The sequence below is a fragment of the Trachypithecus francoisi genome, unplaced genomic scaffold (assembly GCF_009764315.1).
Source record: "Trachypithecus francoisi isolate TF-2019V2 unplaced genomic scaffold, Tfra_2.0 Lachesis_group7, whole genome shotgun sequence".
NCBI lineage: Eukaryota > Metazoa > Chordata > Mammalia > Primates > Cercopithecidae > Trachypithecus > Trachypithecus francoisi.
The window spans coordinates 29,353,145-29,373,006 of record NW_022681472.1 but is presented as its reverse complement, the minus strand read 5'-3'; the positions used below and the strand labels follow the sequence as shown (position 1 = coordinate 29,373,006).

At 35.1% G+C, this 19,862-nt stretch overlaps 1 protein-coding gene across 2 annotated transcripts in view; it reads left to right on the top strand.

The window, feature by feature from the left end:
• Positions 1 to 15,955, top strand: part of UBE2W (ubiquitin conjugating enzyme E2 W) — a 74,298-nt gene extending 58,343 nt beyond the window's left edge. For both annotated transcript variants that reach the window (XM_033202825.1, XM_033202826.1), the window contains 3 exons: positions 812 to 967; positions 5,788 to 5,863; positions 12,458 to 15,955. In XM_033202825.1, the coding sequence (XP_033058716.1) occupies positions 812 to 967; positions 5,788 to 5,863; positions 12,458 to 12,471 (246 nt within the window). In that variant the 3' untranslated portion in view covers positions 12,472 to 15,955. The remainder of the gene's footprint in view (positions 1 to 811; positions 968 to 5,787; positions 5,864 to 12,457) is intronic.
• The last annotated feature ends 3,907 nt before the right edge of the window (positions 15,956 to 19,862 follow it).

Genomic DNA, 19,862 nt, shown 5'->3' with positions numbered 1-19,862 from the left:
CCTCAGGATACATGAATTTATTCTCCTGCCTATTTGCTTAGGTAAATAAGTTTAAGAAAAACTACTGTAAGATATTTGTTGAGTTATTAGAGCAAAGGAATGAAATAATAGATTTATTACCATTCAAAACATCGCTGAGACAAGATAGAGAAAGGAAAAGTAGTGTTAGAAGAATTGAGTAAAAAGAAAAGGAGAGTAGAACTGCAGATTGGGAGACTTGGTCAACTTTTGTATTTTTCGTCTAGGCACGTAGGTATTTACTGATTAACAGCTAGTAACTTGTGCCCATCATAATGGATGTGTAAGTTTAGACAAGGTGGAATGTATAACAATCATTTCCCTTTGCCACATGCACCTTAGAGCTAACATTGTTAACAGGTAGTAGTAGTAGGAGTGTTCCTACCACCTGTCATTCATATTTTCCCAAAATTGAATATTTTTGTTTGGAATTTTAACATACTTGATTTTTATATGCAGAGAGCAATGAAGAGAATTTGAAAAATCATTCTTATAAATGTAGTTGTCTTTCACTAGTGAAAAATACATAGTAGTTTAGAATTTTTAAGGATAATTATCAAAAATAGCCGAAATAAAACAACTTTTCCCTACTAAGTGGTTATTCATTCAGTGAAACCAATACTTACTGAGTTAATGAGAGTAAACAAATAAGCAGTTGTTTATCATGTTCCTGGCACTGATTTTGGTGGGTTTTTGGTTTTTTTTATAATCAATACTTGTTATACATGGAGAATATTTTAGTTTTTGGTAATAGAGAATATTTGAGTTTTAATGGAATGTTATTCTCTCTTAGGTCATGTTTACTGGTGAAAATATTCCTGTTCATCCTCATGTTTATAGCAATGGTCATATCTGTTTATCCATTCTAACAGAAGACTGGTCCCCAGCGCTCTCAGTCCAATCAGTTTGTCTTAGCATTATTAGCATGCTTTCCAGCTGCAAGGAAAAGGTAGGACTTTTCAGAATTGTTCCAGATAATATCTCTTCTTTCAGTTTAAGTAGATAAACAATTTTAATACGTAATTCTTTTTATTTAGAGGAAGGACTTAATGCTTTTTATTTTAAAATTATGAGGAATTTCATGTTTAGTAATAAATTCAAAAGTTATTTTGATACCTTTCATTCCAAATAGAAGTTTTACATGTTGAATGGGGTAGAAGCCAGATTTACTGTTTTATATTTTTTTAAACAGGAAATGTACGGTATGTTCTTAAATCTGATTTTATTCCCAAAAGTGTGCACAGGGTAAATGTGTACAAGAAGTTCTTTTTGTAGATTTCACAATGGAAAGCCTCAGAAAAGTGCATCATAGCTTCCTTCTCCCTTCTGCCAGCTCCCATCCTATCAACCTGTTTCAGGAAATTTTTCAGGAACCAGAGCTTTCCTGTCCTAATGATTAGGTTGAAGGAGGAAGACTAGTTTACCAGTAGAATTTTCAGGACGTTTCTTCCTGTTCTTCTTTATTAATCCACAGATTCTATGTCTAATGGACATGGGGGGGAAAAAAAAACAGAAAGAAAAAAATCACTTATTAAATTTAAAATGTAGGCTGGGCATGGTGGCTCAACACCTGTAATCCCAGCACTTTGGGAGGCCTAGGCGGGTGAATCACCTGCGGTCAGGAGTTCGAGGCCAACGTGGCCAACATGGTGAAACTTTGTCTCTACTAAAAATATAAAAATTAACTGGGTGTGATGGTGTATGCCTGTAATCCCATCTCCTCAGGAGACTGAGGTAGGAGAATCGCCTGAACCCAAGAGGCGGAGACTGCAGTGAGCCAAGATCACCCCACTACACTCCAGCCTGGGCAACAGAGCGAGGCTCCATCTCAAAAAAATAATAATAAAATAAATTTTAAAAATATATATATAAGTTTAGGATACCCTTTAAATGTGTCTGAATCCTCTGTGCACTTCTCACCCTCTTGTCATTCCTGCTAAAGGGTTAGTATAGCATAACATTTATGTATTTCTACATTTTAAAACCCCTCTTAAATCCCCATGAGGGTTTCCTTTTGCATTCTGTTTTAAACAGCTAGGGCAGAGGTTAGGGAGCTCTTTGTGTTTTACAGTTTTCTTCCCTTTTCTCCAAGTTGAATTGAATGTCATTTTTAGTAAATTAGTATTTGGAAAACTTTTAAGATAATAGTTCATTTTTAAATGATAGGTTATTTAGAATCTGAAGCACTCTAAGCCACAGCATGTGAAATAATGGGTTAAATTGTTTTTTTTTTTTTTTTTTTTTTTTTTTACTCATTTGTTGCTTATTGCTGTTACATTTTCTCCTCTTACCCAGCCCCAACACACAGACACGTTTTAAACTTTTATGTGTAGGGCAAAGCAGTTTGTGGGTACAAGGCCTTCTGTGTTCCTGTTATGCTTAAAGACTATAGAAAGGTGAGATGGTAACGACAGGATTTAGTAAGAAAGTTATTAAGAGATGAATGTCAGTGATATCTGTACATAGTCTTGCATGTGCCTCATGACTAGATTTTTACATTTCAGTATAATGATTTATTATTAAAAACTAGAGAATGACTATATTCTGTATACTTCCTTCATCTTCCTCTAACCCTCACCATTCCCCTTACATGCTAGTTGTCTGCTACTAGTGTTTCTTGCATACTTAGTATAAGACTAATTATTCCATTTAAAGCAGTAATAAACTATATTTTTACTGTAATAGTTGTATAATATGTCTAATCAAGATGATAATCTGGAAATCAAGATTTCCATGAAATACAATAAAATTCAAAAAACATTTACTAGGTACCCAGTGTGTGCTACTTTTGCTGTGCTAAGTGGTAAGTTACAAAGATGAAGAGGAAAATTTGCTTTGGCATTGAGAGGATCTAGCTCCAAAGAAACATTAAAAAGTGTTTTAGGCCAGGTGCCTGTAATCCTAGCACTCTAGGAGGCCTAGAGGGGTGGAGCACTTGAGGCCAGGAATTTGAGACCAGCCTAGGCAAAATGGCTAAACCCTGTCTACTAAAAATAGAAAAATTAGCAGGGTGTGATGGCGCATGCCTGTAGTCCCAGCTACTTGGGAGGCTGATGCACAAGACTTGCTTAATCCCAGGAGGCTGAAGTTGCAGTAAGCTGATATCATGCCACTGCACTCCAAACTGGGTAACAGAGCAAGAATCTGTCTCAAAAAAAAAAAAGAAAGAAAAAAGAAAAGTATTTTAAATACCTACCTACACGTTTTACTATTAAAACAGGTAAACTTTATTCTGTAGTGAACATGGTTCTATGGGCTTTACTTTGTTAATCCTACTACTATTAAAATATTTTACCTTAGGTAAAATTTACCGTAGGTGGAATTTTAGTCGTAATTCTTTCATTCCAGTTTCCTTTTAAACAATCAGGAGTGGTTCCATAAGCTGAAGGTATTTAAATCCAGTATGCCATTAGATTGCAGTGGATTAAAGATAATTTCTGATACTGAGATCACAGGCCTTTCAGTAAATTTCACTTTATTCGCATGCCTTTATAATATACTTACATTGTTCAAACTTTTCAGTTTGTATTCTATTCCTAAAACAATTTTGTAAGACATCTTTTGTATAGTTTCTTTTCCAAGAACTGTATTTCCCTGATCACTTGTCAGGGAGATAAATGATTTAAGCAAATAGAATTGAGTATTTCTTTTTTCTAAATATGTATTTTTTGAAGACTTTTCTGATGATTCTTGGGTTCTAATCAATACATACCTAAAATGAGTTTGTGAAATTATTTGCTCTAGTAATACCAATTCCATATGAACATAGATTTGACTTTGTAGAATTATCCCTTCCTTGAAGTACTCAGGCATCTAATTTTATAATATTCATTTTTGCATCTAATTTCGTAATATTCATTTTTTTAGGAATTTTCTCAAATTGTGTGCACAGATTAACTTGGAACACTTAAATACCTTAAATGTCTTGTGCTCTAATATTTCTTTTTGTTAAATAAAATTACTATTAATATTAACACATAAGAACATTATGAGGCTCAACTAGGCTGATAGTTACATATATGAGTTTTAGAAATGCCAAATGGACTAGCTGTTTTCCTTCTTGCTATCACAGAGTCCTACTCACCATTGCTTTCTGGTTAGACTTTCCTTAAATGATGTCACACCAAATTCACTTATTTTCATTAGCCTCAGGTAGAGGAAAGGATTCCCTTAATCTCTCATTTTCATTAGCTTAACTAAGCAGATTTAAGTCTGAAAATAAATTCTGCATATACACTATAAAATATTTAATGATAGGAAAATAATCAAGTTATTGGAGTGATTCTGAAAGGCATAAAGGAGACTTAAAGATAGCTATCATAGTGTCTATAAACTTTAATATAGCTTTAATATAAATTTGATGTTTCCAAGTCTTTGTAGAGAGTATACATTTTCTTTTCTCTAGTCAGTATCCAACAGATTTCAGGAAAAATGTCTTCCATAATGTGTCTTCAGTGTTGTTGGCATCGCTTTATCTGAGGTAGCTCCCTTGCAGAACTGCCATATATTTCTCATATTGTTCTAGTCAGGGCATATGTTCAGCAGAAAGGCCAGTTACAGCAGAAATGCCGATATATATTTTTCCCGTTTTTTCTCTTAAATACTGTTTGGAAACTGAATCTTCTGGTCTATCTTTGATGGTATCCTATTACAGTAAAAATATAGTTCTTTGTGGAGGTGTGTACATTGTTATACTTCTCCAGACAAATCTAGTTTAGTAGACTTTTCTGTTTTTTTGATTTTGTTTTGGTTTGTTTTGAGATGGAGTCTGGTTCTGATGCCCAGGCTGGAGTTCAGTGACGCAATCTCGGCTCACTGCAAGCTCCGACTCCCGGGTGCACGCCATTCTCCTGCCTCAGCCTCCCGAGTTAGCTGGGACTACAAACGCCCGCCACCACGCCCAGTTAATTTTTTTTTTTTTTTTTTTTTTTTTGTATTTTTAGTAGAGACAGGGTTTCAGCGTGTTAGCCAGGATGGTCTCGATCTCCTGACCTAGTGATCTGCCCGCTTGGGCCTCCCAAAGTGCTGGGATTACAGGTGTGAGCCACTGCGCCTGGCCCTTTGTTTTGTTTTATTATTTATTTATTTTTTGAGACGGAGTCTTACTCTGTCACCCAGGCTAGAGTGCAGTGGCACCATCTCGGCTCACTGCAACCTCCACCTTCTGGGTTCAAGCGATTGTCCTGCCCCAGCCTCCCAAGTACCTGAGATTACAGGTGCCCACCACCACTCCCGGCTATGTTTAAATTATGTGCATTTATGTTAAATTATGTGAATTTGCCTTTTCTCATCAGTCCTTCTTAATTCCCCTTATAATTAATTTAATTTTTTTGTTTGGTTGGTTGGTTGGTTTTCAGACAAGAGTCTCACTCTCTTGCCAGGCTGGAGTGCAGTGGCACGATCTCGGCTCACTGCAACCTCTGCCTCCTGGGTTCGATCAATTCTCTGCCTCAGCTTCCCAAGTAGCTGGGATTATAGGCGCGCACCACCATGCCCAGCTAATTTTTTTGTATTTTTAGTAGAGACTGGGTTTCACCATGTTGGCCAGGCTGGAACCTAACACGGACCACACTCAAACACCCTTATTATTCCTTTTTTAAATTTAGGTGTTAAGCATACACATTTCCTGGAATACATTTATAGTTTTTATTCTTTTAGATATATGTTTTTTATGCATTCTGTTAATTTTGCTTAAGCTTTTATTAAAACTGTCACCCTCTTAGTTTTTCTGTTTTTCGACTTACCTATTTAAATTATTTTTTGTTTCAGAGACGACCACCAGATAATTCTTTTTATGTGCGAACATGTAACAAGAATCCAAAGAAAACAAAATGGTGGTATCATGGTAAGCAGTTTGAATTTGTAGTAACTTTTTAGCGTTTTGATTTGAAGATTATATATATTTGCTGTAAGACTTGGAGAAAAGAAGGGAAGCTATAATTGGTGTTATATTTATGTTATTTATGTAGTTTGGAGACACATAATCTCCAAGTAAGCCAAGAAGTACCAAAAAAATAGACTTTCAAACCAAATTAACCTTTCACATAATGTAAAATAGTCTGAAGTTCATACAGTAATTTGTTTTTCCAATAAATCAAATTAAAGTTATCCCTTCCTCTTTCACCTCTCCCCTCAATGCAAATGAGCTATTTTTAAAAGGCACTGGATTCTTATTCTCCTGAATTATGACTGTTCTAGTCCAGTCCCCAATCCCGGGTACATAAAACTTTTTTTTTCGTTTACACATAATTCTGTTTAAAATATCCTTTGTTCATTGACTTGGCGATGGCCGTTCTTCTCTCTTAATAATTTTCTCCTCTTGCTTGAACACTGAATGTTTGAATCATTCCCCTCCGCCATTCTCCCTTTAAGGAACAACTTTGTTTTGAAAGTGAGTTTCATAACAATCAAGGAATGGAAATATTTGTTATACATTGAGATGGTAAAGCAACTGTTCTGTCATCCAACTAGGATGGCTACAGAGAATCTTCTTTGAACTTTTCCTTCACTTTTTTTCCTTCACTTAATGCATTTCAGCTGTGTAGCACATGCTGTCTTCTCCTATATATATATCAGAATAGCAGTCACAGTCAATGTGAATAATAGCTTGTCCTGGCATTATAGGTAAATTTGGGTAATCTTATCAAAAATAATCATACACTTATAAAAAGCGTAACATTAATTTTTTTATTAGAACTTTCCACAAGTCAGCGTATCTTTTTCTGCTTAGCTCTAAGTGTTATACTGCTTAGTTCCAGTATAACACCTAGTTACCAAGACATATGGACTCTTGATGTTTCTTAGCATCATCTAATTTTCAAAGGATTACAGAACAGGCCAGTTTCCTTATGTGACTTTCAAGGCTAGGCAGAAAGTTCAGAAACTGAACAAAGGCTTACTAAGAATTGGATAAACATTTCTATAGAATTATAAACACTTAGCATTTCAGTTTCTAGAAACTAAGCGGAATTGTATACCTCAGGTCTCAAGCTCCACAGTCGTCCTGTGTGGTGCTTCCCGACATACTTGGGTCAAGGTGAGTCGGTGTTTGCCAGATCTAAGCAAAGAGGCAAGAGAGGTTTGGTTTAGATTAATGACTATATATATACTTTCTGGATACTGGATGCAGGATGAGTCACAGTTAATGAAAAACAACAAATCTGAAATTCACTTCATTTCCTGGTTTTATAAGAGGAGGACTGTGCTGACATGCTAAAGCTGAGCTGCCAGATACCAATGTTAAAGTTCTTGAAAGAGACTTCTCTCAGCTTAAATTTGTGGTTTTCTACATTATTAGTTAGAATCCTTTAAGAATTAGGCCAATCAGTTTACCCCACTAGTATTGTCTTTGTATGCATCATAGCTTATATTTATTTCTTTGGAGGTTCTTACTTACCACACAGTGATTTATTACCGTGTAAAAAGTCACCTCATTAGTGTTTAGAGGTCTTTGGATATATTAAATAAAAAGTTGTATTGATAGTGACTGCACATTTCTTTATTACTTACTTGAAGTTGACTATCAATGTGTTTTCCAAAATTCCTTTATGGTTTCTGTTCACTAAGAAATTGAAGTCATACCTGCTTTGAAATGCAAATTTATTCATTGCCATTGCCAGTTAAGGCAGTTGGGGAGTGGGAGGGGATTCTTATGCTTTGAATAATCAATTGAGCAGGGAGAATAGGGTTAAAAAAAAATAAAGAAACCTAACCAAAATAGGTATGCAAAATAGACAACTCACCTCAGCATATAGATGGGTTAAGGAATTTTTTTTATGATTCAGGGCTAGAACCTTCCTTAGAAAACAGATCTGCTTACAGTTCCATGCGCAAATAAATGAATGATTGAGGCCTCAAAGTTCTATATCATAAAACAGACATGATAATTGTTCTTGGGAAGGATAGAAAGTATCTTTTGAACGTGTCTCTTTGTGAGACCATAAAAATAATTTCAGTGAGGTAGCCAACTAAAGTCCATTAGTTGTATGGTCCATTTGTTTTCTGAGGTCAGTATCAGGCATATACAACTTAATTTCATAAATGATTTGCTTTCCACAGAGGGGAGGACAGATTTGTGGCTGGCTGGAACCATTCTCCTTAAAGTGTTAGAAAATTGAATGGTTAGTTATAAACTATATGTTGAATATCCCTTATTTGAAATGGTTGGTGCCAGAAGTGTTTTGGATTTCTTTTTTTTCCCTCAAATATTTACATATACCTAATGAGCTATCTTGGGGATGGGAGCCAAGTCTAAACATGAAATTTATGTATGTTTCACATATACCTTAAACACATAATCTGAGGGTAATTTTATACAAAACTGCATTTTTTTTTTTGAGACAGAATCTCTGTCACTTAGGCTGGAGTGCAGTGGTGCGATCATGGCTCACTGCAGCCTCAACTTCCTGGGCTCTGGTGATCCTCCCACCTCAGTGTCCCAAGTAGCTGGGACTACAGGCAATGTACCACCATGCCTAGCTAATTTTTGTATATTTTGCAGGAGGTATAGGTGGGATTTCACTATGTTGCCCAGATTGGTCTCAAATTCCTGGACTCAAGCAATCTGCCTCAGCCTCCCAAAGTGCTGGGATGGCAGGCATGAGCCACCACACTGGACCTATACAGCATTTTAAATAATTTTTTGCATGAAACAGAGTTTTAACTCTGACCTGTCACATGAGGTCAGGTCTGGAATTTTCCACTTTTGGTGTCATTTTGATGCTTAAAAAGTTTCAGATTTTGGATTTAGGGATGTTCACCCCATGTAACTTAAGGCTCCTGTTGAAGGTTGGTTTCAGAGACCTAGGCTCATAGGAAATGAATTGGCATAATGTTTAGATGGCATATCCAACAAAATGAGTCTGTAATTTGGGGGAGATGTAGAGGAATACTGGTTTTTAAAAACCATGGACTGCATTCTGATTCTGTTCAGGTGGAACATTTCTATAGCAGTATACAGACTACAAGAGGGCAGGAGCATAACATTGTCTCAGACTAGTAGTATCAAACTCCTTTTCTTCCTGCCTTATAGTTGCTGTCCATAGATTTACCTGTGTTGTGAACTTTTTTATTTGTACTACCTTTTGGAGTTAAAAAACCATTTACTAAATTCCTGAGTCTAAACTTTTACTCTGTTTGTGCTTCTGTTTCCTGCTGATTAACAAGTCTGTTGTCTGCCTACTTTGAAATATTTCTTCAATTAGTTCATTAAAGGAAAATTTTAATTCCCTAAATTGTTGAGAGACAAAACTAAGTATTTTTTCTTTCTTGGAGGTAGCATACACTTCATATCCACTGACCTATATTACTGTGTTCCTTTTTTTTCTAGTCTTCTGTCTCTGGGGATATACAAGGAGATGGGTTTCCATGATAGTTGGAAAACTATATGATAGTTTTTATTCTCAGGAGAAAACTAAATGACCTTCTTCTAATATAGTTCTCTCTCATTTACATTTCTCAGAAGCCCAGTGAAGTTAGCCATGGTAGGTGTCACCTCTTTGAAACTGGTAGTTTGTATGTTATATTTGAAAGTGTAATTTTAGTAAAGGCTTCTGAAGTTCCAGGAAAAATATAAATGGTTAATACTAGATTTTTCTTTAAGCCATTATCTTGTCATAAATACTTTAGCCAAGAGATTAAATACACCATTCTTTTACCACCTTTTGTTGGCCTGTATTTGTCTTGATCCAAAATGGGTTTACTCATTTATTTATTTATTTAGGTTGGGGGAGGTTAGTCTGTCCTGGTATCCAATAATACTTTCTTCTGGCTAGCAAACTATGTTCTTTCTACTAATGGATAAGTTTTTTGCTTCTCAGTTATGGCCTGCTATTTAGAAAAAGGATGGCCGTGACTTTGGCTCATACCTGTATCTATACTTAGAATTTGCTTATACACTCTTGATTACATATAGCCATCATGGATTTATAATCCTGCAAGTGCCTGTGGATCTAGCTGTTATAGATCGTTTGTTTTTTCAAAACTAGGTGGGTAGTATCATAACAGGGATTGAGATATGGAAAATAGCTTCACAAAGATACCGTAATCATTTTGGTAGCACATTCTACAGAAACCCACTATACTAAAATGAACAAGCTAATAAAGATGCGTTTATGCTACCACCTGTCAAAGATGGTATGTGGAGATACAAGTTTACTGGTAGTTAACTAGATAACATTATGTTCAAATTGAATTTTATCTGTCACTTTTCTTATTGTATGCATTGTTATCTTGTATCACCTTAAAATTTATCCCCAGTAGTTTGACATATTAGGTAGAATTTAGTGCCATCTTTTAGCTTAGAGATTTGAGTATGATTAGTTTTAGTGTTAGTTTTAGGAACCAACCCTATTGTTACTCTATTGCAGAAGTGATGTTTTAAGGAACTTCTTCATATTCCTAAGTTTGTTTTATATCCATAACAAGTATATGTTCTCTGTTCCAAGTACCACAATAATTTAAAGAACATCCCTTTTTTTTTTTGGAGACGGTGTTGCCTAGGGATCACGGCTCACTGCAGCCTCAACCTCTTGAGACTCAAGCGATCCTCCCACCTCAGCCTCAGCCTCCCAAGTAGCTGGGACTACAGGCATGCACTACCATGCCAGGCTAATCTTTGTATTTTTTTAGAGGCAAGATTTTGCCATATTGCCTAGGCTGGTCTTGAACTCCTGGGCTCAAGCAGTTCATCCACCTCAGCCTCCCAAAATGCTGGAATTACAGGCGTGAGCCACTTTGCATTGCCAAGAAAATTGTGAGTGAACCTTACAGGATATAAACTACTTGTTTTCTTAAAGATACTATTCTTATTTATTTTAAGGCATCTAATGAATTAGGGATGATTTATTTTTAAACTCCATTCTGTTTGGAATACTCTGAGTTTACCCAGCTTAGAAGTCAGATTTTACTGGTTTTTAATTAGCAGTATATCAATTCTAACATGAGATAGTGTATTAATGTTTTGTGTTGCTCTAAAGAAATACCTGAGACTAATTTATAAGAAGAGAAGTTTATTTGGCTTATAGTTTGGCAGACTGTACAGAAGCATAGTGCCAGCATCTGCTTCTGGTGAGGCCTCAGGAAGCTTTTACTCATGGTAGAAGGTGAAGGGAGAGCAGGCAAGTCACATGGCAAGAGAGGGAGCAAGAGACAGAGGAAGGAGGTCCTAGACTCTTTAACAGCCAGATCTCATGTGAACTAATGACTGCAAGGAGGGCACCAAACCATTCCTGAGGGATCTGCCCCCATGACCCAAACACCTCCCCATTAGGCCCCTCTCCAGCATGGGGGATCACTCATTTCAGCATGAGATTTGAAGGGGCAGATACCCAAACTGTATCAGACAGTTTGTAAAATATTTTGGCTAGGATTTCAGAATTTTTCCCGTGAGTGCTTTCACAACTCTTGGCCACCAGTCTTAGTTTCTTTATGTAGCTTCCTTCTGAAGAATAACGTCCTCAGAATAAATGTTTCAGATATGTTTCGTGAAATTTTATAAAATAAATAATGAATTCTAAAGTTGTCTGTGTTACATACATATGTGTTGAGACTACCAGAAGTTATTATTAAATAATGACCCTATTTGCATATGTGTCTATACTTGCTGAAAGCTTATTTTCTTTCCTTTTTTTTTTTTTTTTTGAGACAGAGCCTCCTTCTGTCTCCCAGGCTGGAGTGCAGTGGCGCAGTCTTGGGTCACTGCAACCTCTGCCTCCCGGGTTCAAGCAATTCCCTTGCCTCAGCCTCCTGAGTAGCTGGGACCATTGGTGTGTACCACCATGCCCAGCTAATTTTCGTATTTTTAGTAGAGAGAGGATTTCACCATGTTGGCCAGGCTGGTCTCAAACTTCTGACCTCAAGTGATCTGCCTGCTTTGGCCTCCCAAAGTGCTGGGATTACAGGTGTGAGCCACCATGTCCGGCCTGAAAGCTTATTTTCTAAAGGGAAATTAATCTTAACTATTTATTGATTTGGAGATTGTATCTCATTGGTAAAGAAAGGTTACTTCCTTCACAGTCTAAAGACAAATTGTGTATTATTCTGTGTTAAATAGCATGGCACTGTTGATCAGGAGTTTACCTCCTATCTCATTACAATGTGAACTTGTTGCCCATAAAATAATTCTCTTAAGATTAATACATCCTGAATATGTACTAACATGTCATATCAGTTTATTATTTTAAATAGAATGTACTAATAACATATCATTTTAAGGTTTGTGTGAACTATTTTTCTGAAAGAATAAAACTTAATTTGTTTATCACTGTATAATTAATTGAACACAGATTACACTTTGTATTCACAGGTTTGTGGGAGACAGATCAGACATGTAAACTGTGTACTTCTTGCTAATTGAAATTATTTCTACATTAAACAAACTTGTAGAATTTACTTATACATGCTTGACTTTTTAATTATCTTTTTTCTCCTTTTCTTAAAGATGATACTTGTTGATGCCACTGTTATCATCCTCCTAGCAGAAGATAGTCCTACTGAGAAAATGAGCACTTTGATCATTCAGTCTTTGAACTTTAACCTTTGACTGGAAGTGACCTATAGGCAATGAAGACTACTTCCTTTTACTGCATTTTTACTTGTGTGCATTCTGGGCGCATGTTGATCGCTGGTTCAGTCCAGGCAACTGACATGCTTTTATTAGTCATACAGTATTAATGCAGGTGTCAGGAAACGTCAAATATAATTCCATTTTTTATTTTTATTTTTTTAAGCTTTTGGAAAAGCTCCAGGTCCTTATGTATAGTGCAATAACAATGACTTCCTTGGCGGTTTTGGTACGTTCATTGCCGGCAATGGACGTTGTAACAGGAAAAGTTTTCATTAACTCCTGCCACTCAATGATTGATGCATGATAGGGCCTATGAAATGAACTTATCGGTTATAGTGGGAATATAAATAGAGGGATCCAACATTACTTTAAAAGTCACCCCAACTGTTTATATTTGGATTCTATGCACTGTGATCCTAAGGTTAACAGCATGAATTAACATGCGTCTTTAAAGGACTGTAATGAAAGATCATTGCGTATTTATTGAATTGTTTATATCTACTGTCAAGTTGTTTTGACATGGAAGATTTTCAAGTAACATTGGCAGAGAGGTACAGTATGTTATCCCTATGGTGAAAATAAATTCATTTGTTGTATATAGTTCCTCAATCTCTGAAGTAAAGGTATGAGTAATATAGGGTATGAATGGTTTAATCAAGGCTTTATTTCGGAAGTAAGAAAAATGGCAGTGATGATTAAATTGCTGCAGTCCGTAATTTGGGCTTGTTATTTGTACATTAAAGATTTTTTCCAAGTAGGTTACACTCTGTTCACTTCCTGCTAGCCATCAGCATGAGCCCTACTGCCTAAACACTATTTCATTTATTTATGTTTGGAAAACCCGTAAACATTTTTGTTTGCAATCTTGTTTCTTTTATTATAAGTCAAGTTTGAATGTTACAGTACTTTTATTGAAAAACTTTTGTTAAGTTTTTTCTTGTAAATTTTCTTTACTTGTAAGTATCATCTTGTCCTTTAATCCTGTACCCTAAAATAAGAAATACATTTTTGACAGAGGCTTAATGTTTTAACAAAAGAGTGTGGACATTTTTATTTTAAAATTTAGGCAAAAATCACTATCAAATGGTTGCTTATTTGTCTCACACAGCCATATAGTTTTTCCTGGAGGGTTTTGTTTTGTTGTTGTTGAAAAGACTTTGCTTACAGTTAGATAAAATTTTCTACAGAAAAAAAATTGTTGAAAGGTCCAATTCTCAGTACCATGTGAGTTAATGATACTGCAACTAAGTTCTTTTTAAGAAGTGATTAATGTATTTTATAAATTACCTTTTCACATATGCAAACTCTGTTTCTACTACAGTGTTATTTTTACTAATGCCTTATTGTTGCACTCTTTTTGAAATATCCTACAGTGAATATATGAATCAATTTGGGCTTAAAACTAAAAGCCAGTTGGCTGAAAGGTTTGAAATATGTACCCCAGTAAAACCATTCAATCAATAATTGGTAAATATTTTAAAATTGTTTTTAATCTGTATAGATGACATTTTGTAGCTTTGTACATGTTGTTAATTAAGGGCATATAATTTTACACTCTAAAAGTATAATTGCTGAACTCAGGGGTGGGTAGACTTCGAAAATATGTCTGCTATAGAAATAACTTGAAAAAAAAAATTAAAACCATGGCCAGCCACCAAATTGTGGACACTGTTTATATACCGCTAGTTAACAATTACCACTTTTAAAAAATTATAAACATTTTTGTTTTGTCTTGACTAGATAAATATAAATTCTCACAGTGATCTCTGTCAGTTTTATTAGTTGACTTGTTTAACCAAGACAGAAAGTCTTTGAATTACTCATAGTTTTAAACTGCTTTTAATATGAAAATTGCAGCTGTAAATTATGTATTTTCATATTTTACATAACTGCTCTACACTACCGTTTGACTTGATCTTTTTCTGGGGGTTGGGGAGAAATCTCTCTCCATATTGCTGGTTCTCTTACTAAAATGCTTTTATAAAGAAATGACCGGTGACATTTATTCACCAAAGGAATTAATATACTGGGTCAAAGATTAACAATGCTATACTATAGAGTAATAGGTCATATATAGCCTCAATTGAGTTTTTTATAACAATATTTTAACATACCTCTCTCTCTACATATAAATACCATAAACTAAAATGAAACAGAGGAAAGTAGAGGAAAATGAAATAATTTCGGTACATCTTACAGTTTAAAGAGAAGAAAATAAGGTGAAATATCCTAAAATATAGGAGCACAAACAGTTAAAATTCATAATCAGGTTAACAACACTCTCTTGAAATTTAGGAATCATTGAAAACTCCTTGCACTTAAATTTAATTTATATGTTAGTTACATTATTAAAAGTCGTAAGACATTTATCTGAGTCATTGCTCTACAGAGCAATTAATGAATGGCTTGTAATAATAACAAGAATATTTCTCTGTAATGCATTGTTGAAAGACAACCAGAATATCAAGAAAATGTATATAGGGATATGCTACTTGCCTCCTCCCTGCATTTCCTCGTGGGGCACTATTTGCTACATTGGCCTACAGAATTAGACTTTCATACTTAGAAGATAATGTACACTTTTCTTTTTTTATTTATTTATTTATTTATTTTTAGGCCATTCTTCTGGTTTGCCAAATTCTATTAAGACAGTGATACATTTGCTTCCTTATTTATGCATGCTTAGATCATGAACATGGTGCCCTTCCTTTTTTTTTTTTTTGGTCAAGTAGGGATTAATGCCATAGGTTTTAAAGAGAAGGATTGTTTTCAGTTTTTAAGAGAATTTTTAAAAAATACATTTTATGGTTGTTCTCTTAAGGAATTAATATTCACTTCTGAAGCACTTACTTGTAATATATAATTTATCATGTTAGCAGGGAAATAAAGCATTTTTAATCCCCAAAAGAAAGTGCTGGAAATAGCTTCTATATAGTCAACAGTTCATCTGGAGAAAGATCTTAATCCTTGTTGTTTTGATTAGGAATATCAATATTTGGTATAAAGTAACTAGAATAGTTTACTACTTTTTCCCTTATGAAATTTTAAATATATGCAAATATATATATCATTAGATTCCTGTGGTGGATAATAATTTCTTCAGATTCTAAAACAGGTGTCTAGTGACTGCTTAATTGTTTCCAAGTTGCGTCAAAGATGAATTGGTAAATAATGGAAATGAGTAGTGATATGAAAATGGTTATGTAACTACATATTACTTGTTTCTGGTAATCAAGTCTTATTTTTTAAAAGCCTATTGTTTTTCAGAATTGAGATATTTAAACTTGTTATAACTTCTTCCTAAAAATAGAAGAGAAGAGGAGGTACTGTGTGTTCAAAAATTTTTTTAAATAAAGAATTCAGTGTCACTAGTTCTAAGCCTTTATGGTGACTGCTGCTTATATTTCTTGATCTCATGTTCATTAATTTTTTTGTACATATCTTAGCTGAATGCTTAAAATTTGCAATTGTTTGTAATTGTGTATGTAAATTGCTTTTCAATAAGAACTGAAGCTTAATCATATTATTTTCTGAGAATTCATTATCAAAATCAGCTACTATACTGTTCTGTGTTGTAGTAATGCCCTTACTGCCTGTGCATGATTGAGGTCTGTGAAGAAGGTGTCTTTTAATCTGCACCAACTGGCCCCAATCCTCTTTGCAGTCTTTTTAAAATTTTTAAAAATCCGTCCTTTCTTTTTCTTCTTATGTTTCTGTCTCTTCCCACAGATGTCCAGTGTATCAGTCTTCCACAGTTTCCTTTTCTAACTTCTAATTTATTCTCTTTTTTTTCCTGAGGTTAGGGAATCTACAGAAGGAAGATTATTAAAATTATGCCATGAATTTTTGAAAAATTTAAAATGGCTCTCCTTCCTACAAATAAAATACATGGAATTTCTGATACTAATTTCAGTTTGTCAGTAGATGGCTAAATTTGTTGAATAATTGACTGCTTGGCAAATGAGCTGTTAGCTGTAATTAGTTCTTCAGTACTAATATTAAGGAAATTTTGTTATTTTTGGATGAGGACTCTCCCAAAGCCAAACTATTGCCCAAGCAAATTATTTATTTTTCCATTTAAATTTCTAAGTCATTTTGAGATGTGGAATGATTATTATTTTTATTTTTTATTTATTTATTTATTTATTTATTTTTGAGACGGAGTCTTGTTCTGTCACCTGGGCTTTAGTGCAGTGGCACAATCTGGCTCATTTCAACCTCCGCCTCCTGGGTCTAAGCAATTCTCCTGCCTCGGCCTCCTGAGTAGCTGGGATTACAGGCATGCGCTGCCACACCTAACTAATTTTTGTATTTTTAGTAGAGACAAGGTTTCACCATGTTGGCCAGGCTAGTGTCGAACTCCTGACTTCAAGCTGATCTGCCCACCTCAGCCTCCCAAAGTGTTGCGATTACAGGCATGACCCACTGCACCCAGCCTGGAATCATTTTTTAAAAATAATTTGTGCGAGACTTGCTTTCTCAACATAAATTGTGTGGGGGTTGTTTTTGTTTTTTGAGACAGGTTCTTTCTCTGTTGCCCAGGCTGGAGTGTGCAGTGGAACAATCATTGCAGCCTTGACCTTCTTGGCTCAAGCAATCCTCCTGCCTCCCGAGTAGCTGAGTCTACAGGTGTGTGCCACCATGCCTGAATGGATATGTAGTTGTTTTTTTTTTTTCTGTTTTTTGTTTTTTGTTTAAGACATGAGGTCTCACCATGTTGCCCAGGCTGATCTTGAATTCCTGGGCTCAGGCATTCCTCCTGCCTCAGCCTCCCAAAGTGCTGGGATTATAGGTGCAAGCCACCATGCCTCATCTGTTTGCTGATTTAAGACAGGTTTATGTGCATTATTATCTTTAGAGGCACATAGAATCTAGTCATATACTTGAAACTTGGCTCTCTATCCTGAAAGTTGAAGTTAGAGTTCTTTGATCCTGGTGAGATGTTAATTGTAATTTTAATTTTCACATGTTAATATTGTGACTTGTATTTTTGTGATGAGTCTCTAAAATGATTAAATGACTATTTTTTTTATGAAAAAATTTTTGTTAATAAAATATGAGAGTATTTTGAGTATGTGGAAGGAATGCCTGAATAGAAGCTGATCTATCTTAACTTACCTCAATAACTCCAGTTTTAATATGGTGAGTGAGGAGTTGACTGGGAAAAGGAGAGATCCAGTTCTTGTTCTAGTCCTTGGCACATACACTCTCTGGGTTTTGAGAAAAGGATGGTCCTACCACAGTTCTAAGTTGTTTTCTCAAAGGCAAAAGCATGATTTCGAAATGACATCACTTGTCAGATTTTCTGATACGTGGATTGAATAATCCTGCATCTTTTGAAGCCTGAAACATACAATTTAAAGCCTGAAATCTACCATAATGAACTTGGTAAATTTTGTCAGATACCATGAAAATGCACCTCTTCATAATTAACCACAGATTGTTTATGTAAAGGCAAATTGGTGGTCAGGCTCAAGGTAAAATAATTATTTGAATGGATTATTGGGTTGATTAGTAGCCAAAAACTAAATGCATGTTCAGGTCAAAATGAATTTGTTCGTTTTATTTGGTACCATTTTCCTTTTATTATTCAGAACTACAGATTGTGCATTTTATTAATAGGAATGAAAGCTCATGCTTGGAGATTTGAGTAGGGTGGATGTATATATTTTATAAATTCAAGTTGCAAAATATGTAAAGTCACTACTTTTTAAATAGAATATAAATGTTAAAACAGACAAATCTATGTTATATATTTTTTAATACATGTATCAGACTTGTTAGTTGAATGCAGATAACTTTGTGTGCTTTATGGAATTTCATAACTTTTAATAATAAAGCAGTTGTCACTGGATTTTTTTCTGTAGACTTGAATACTAAATGGGATAGATACCAGACCTTTTTGGTTTATGATGTAAAACTTTATTTGTACAGTAGTTTCTCTTCACAAAAGACTGAATTTTAAAGGATTATAGAAACAGGAACATGTCCATTTCCAAAATGAGTGCAACAGAATGAAGATAGTCACTCAAACCATCTATTTAACACATCACCTTTATGTAATATGTAGCTAGTTTTAGTGTTTATGTTTTAATAAGTCCCAATTAAAGACTGAGCGTTTTCAGAGAAGATGGAAATGGAGACCCAGGCACTTGTTTAGAGTTATCGTGAGTCCGATGTTTCTGAACTTCAAGTTGTACAATTAAGGACATACTGTAAGAACTTCTGGATGCTTTCTGGAGTATACAAACAGATCAACTAATGACTTAAATGAGTGACTCTTGAAGCTGCAAGAAGAGGAAGGAAATAACCACAAGAAGGGGCTATCTCAGCGTCTGTTATTTCTGACAGGAAGAATTAAATATACTCTGCTGGTAATTTCTAAGTGTTCTTTCCTACAGGGGATCTGCTTGCCTCAGGAGCACCTTAGTCCTCATTGAGGCAGCCACTCTGCCGTGAAAACGATCATGTCTCAAACTGTTCCTGCCGTCCTACACAACTATGTTAGTAGATGGTTAGATAAATATATGAACCATCTTCTTTTGTACTTTGATGGTGCCCTTTTCCTTTATTATAATCCTTAAAGTAATTTCTACTTTCCATAGTAGGATTTGACTTTTCTCCACTACTTTAAGCTACTCTGGATAAGTGATTCTGTTTATGTCCTCCCTATATTTCTTACTGATTTTCACACTAACATACATAACACATAACAAAATTAAACAAGCTAAATTGAAGGATCAAGTGACACAGCTAAGAGTTTTGTGTACTTGGATAATAAAGCTCAAAGCCACAGTGGTTATCTGTCCTGTTGGGAGCCCCTTTCAACCAGTTTTTTAGTTACCTGTGAGATTTATTTTTAATGTTTGCCTGCATGATGCAGAATACATAAGTGGGAATCCCTACACCCTTTACAGTTAAGTGGATTATGGAAATAATAAGGAAAGTTTATCGTAAGGTAGGAAGTATCTCCTCATGTGTGTACCTGGCCTTCAAGGACAATGTGGGTGAATATATATCATCAGACAAGATCCTAATATAGATGGCTGTATCCTGCAGATAGCCAATTCAACATTAAAATTTTATGTCTCCATACCCCAATGAAAACTTTTTTTTTATCCTGCTATAATTTAATGACATTCCCGTCCAACCTAGTTAACCAAGCAGTGATACTCAGTAGTCCTCTCCTCCTTGTATTTTTCAAGTCCTGTTGAGTGTAACCTTAAAATGTCTCTGAGATTTCTACCTTCTCTCCAGTCTCGTTACCATTAGGGCCTTT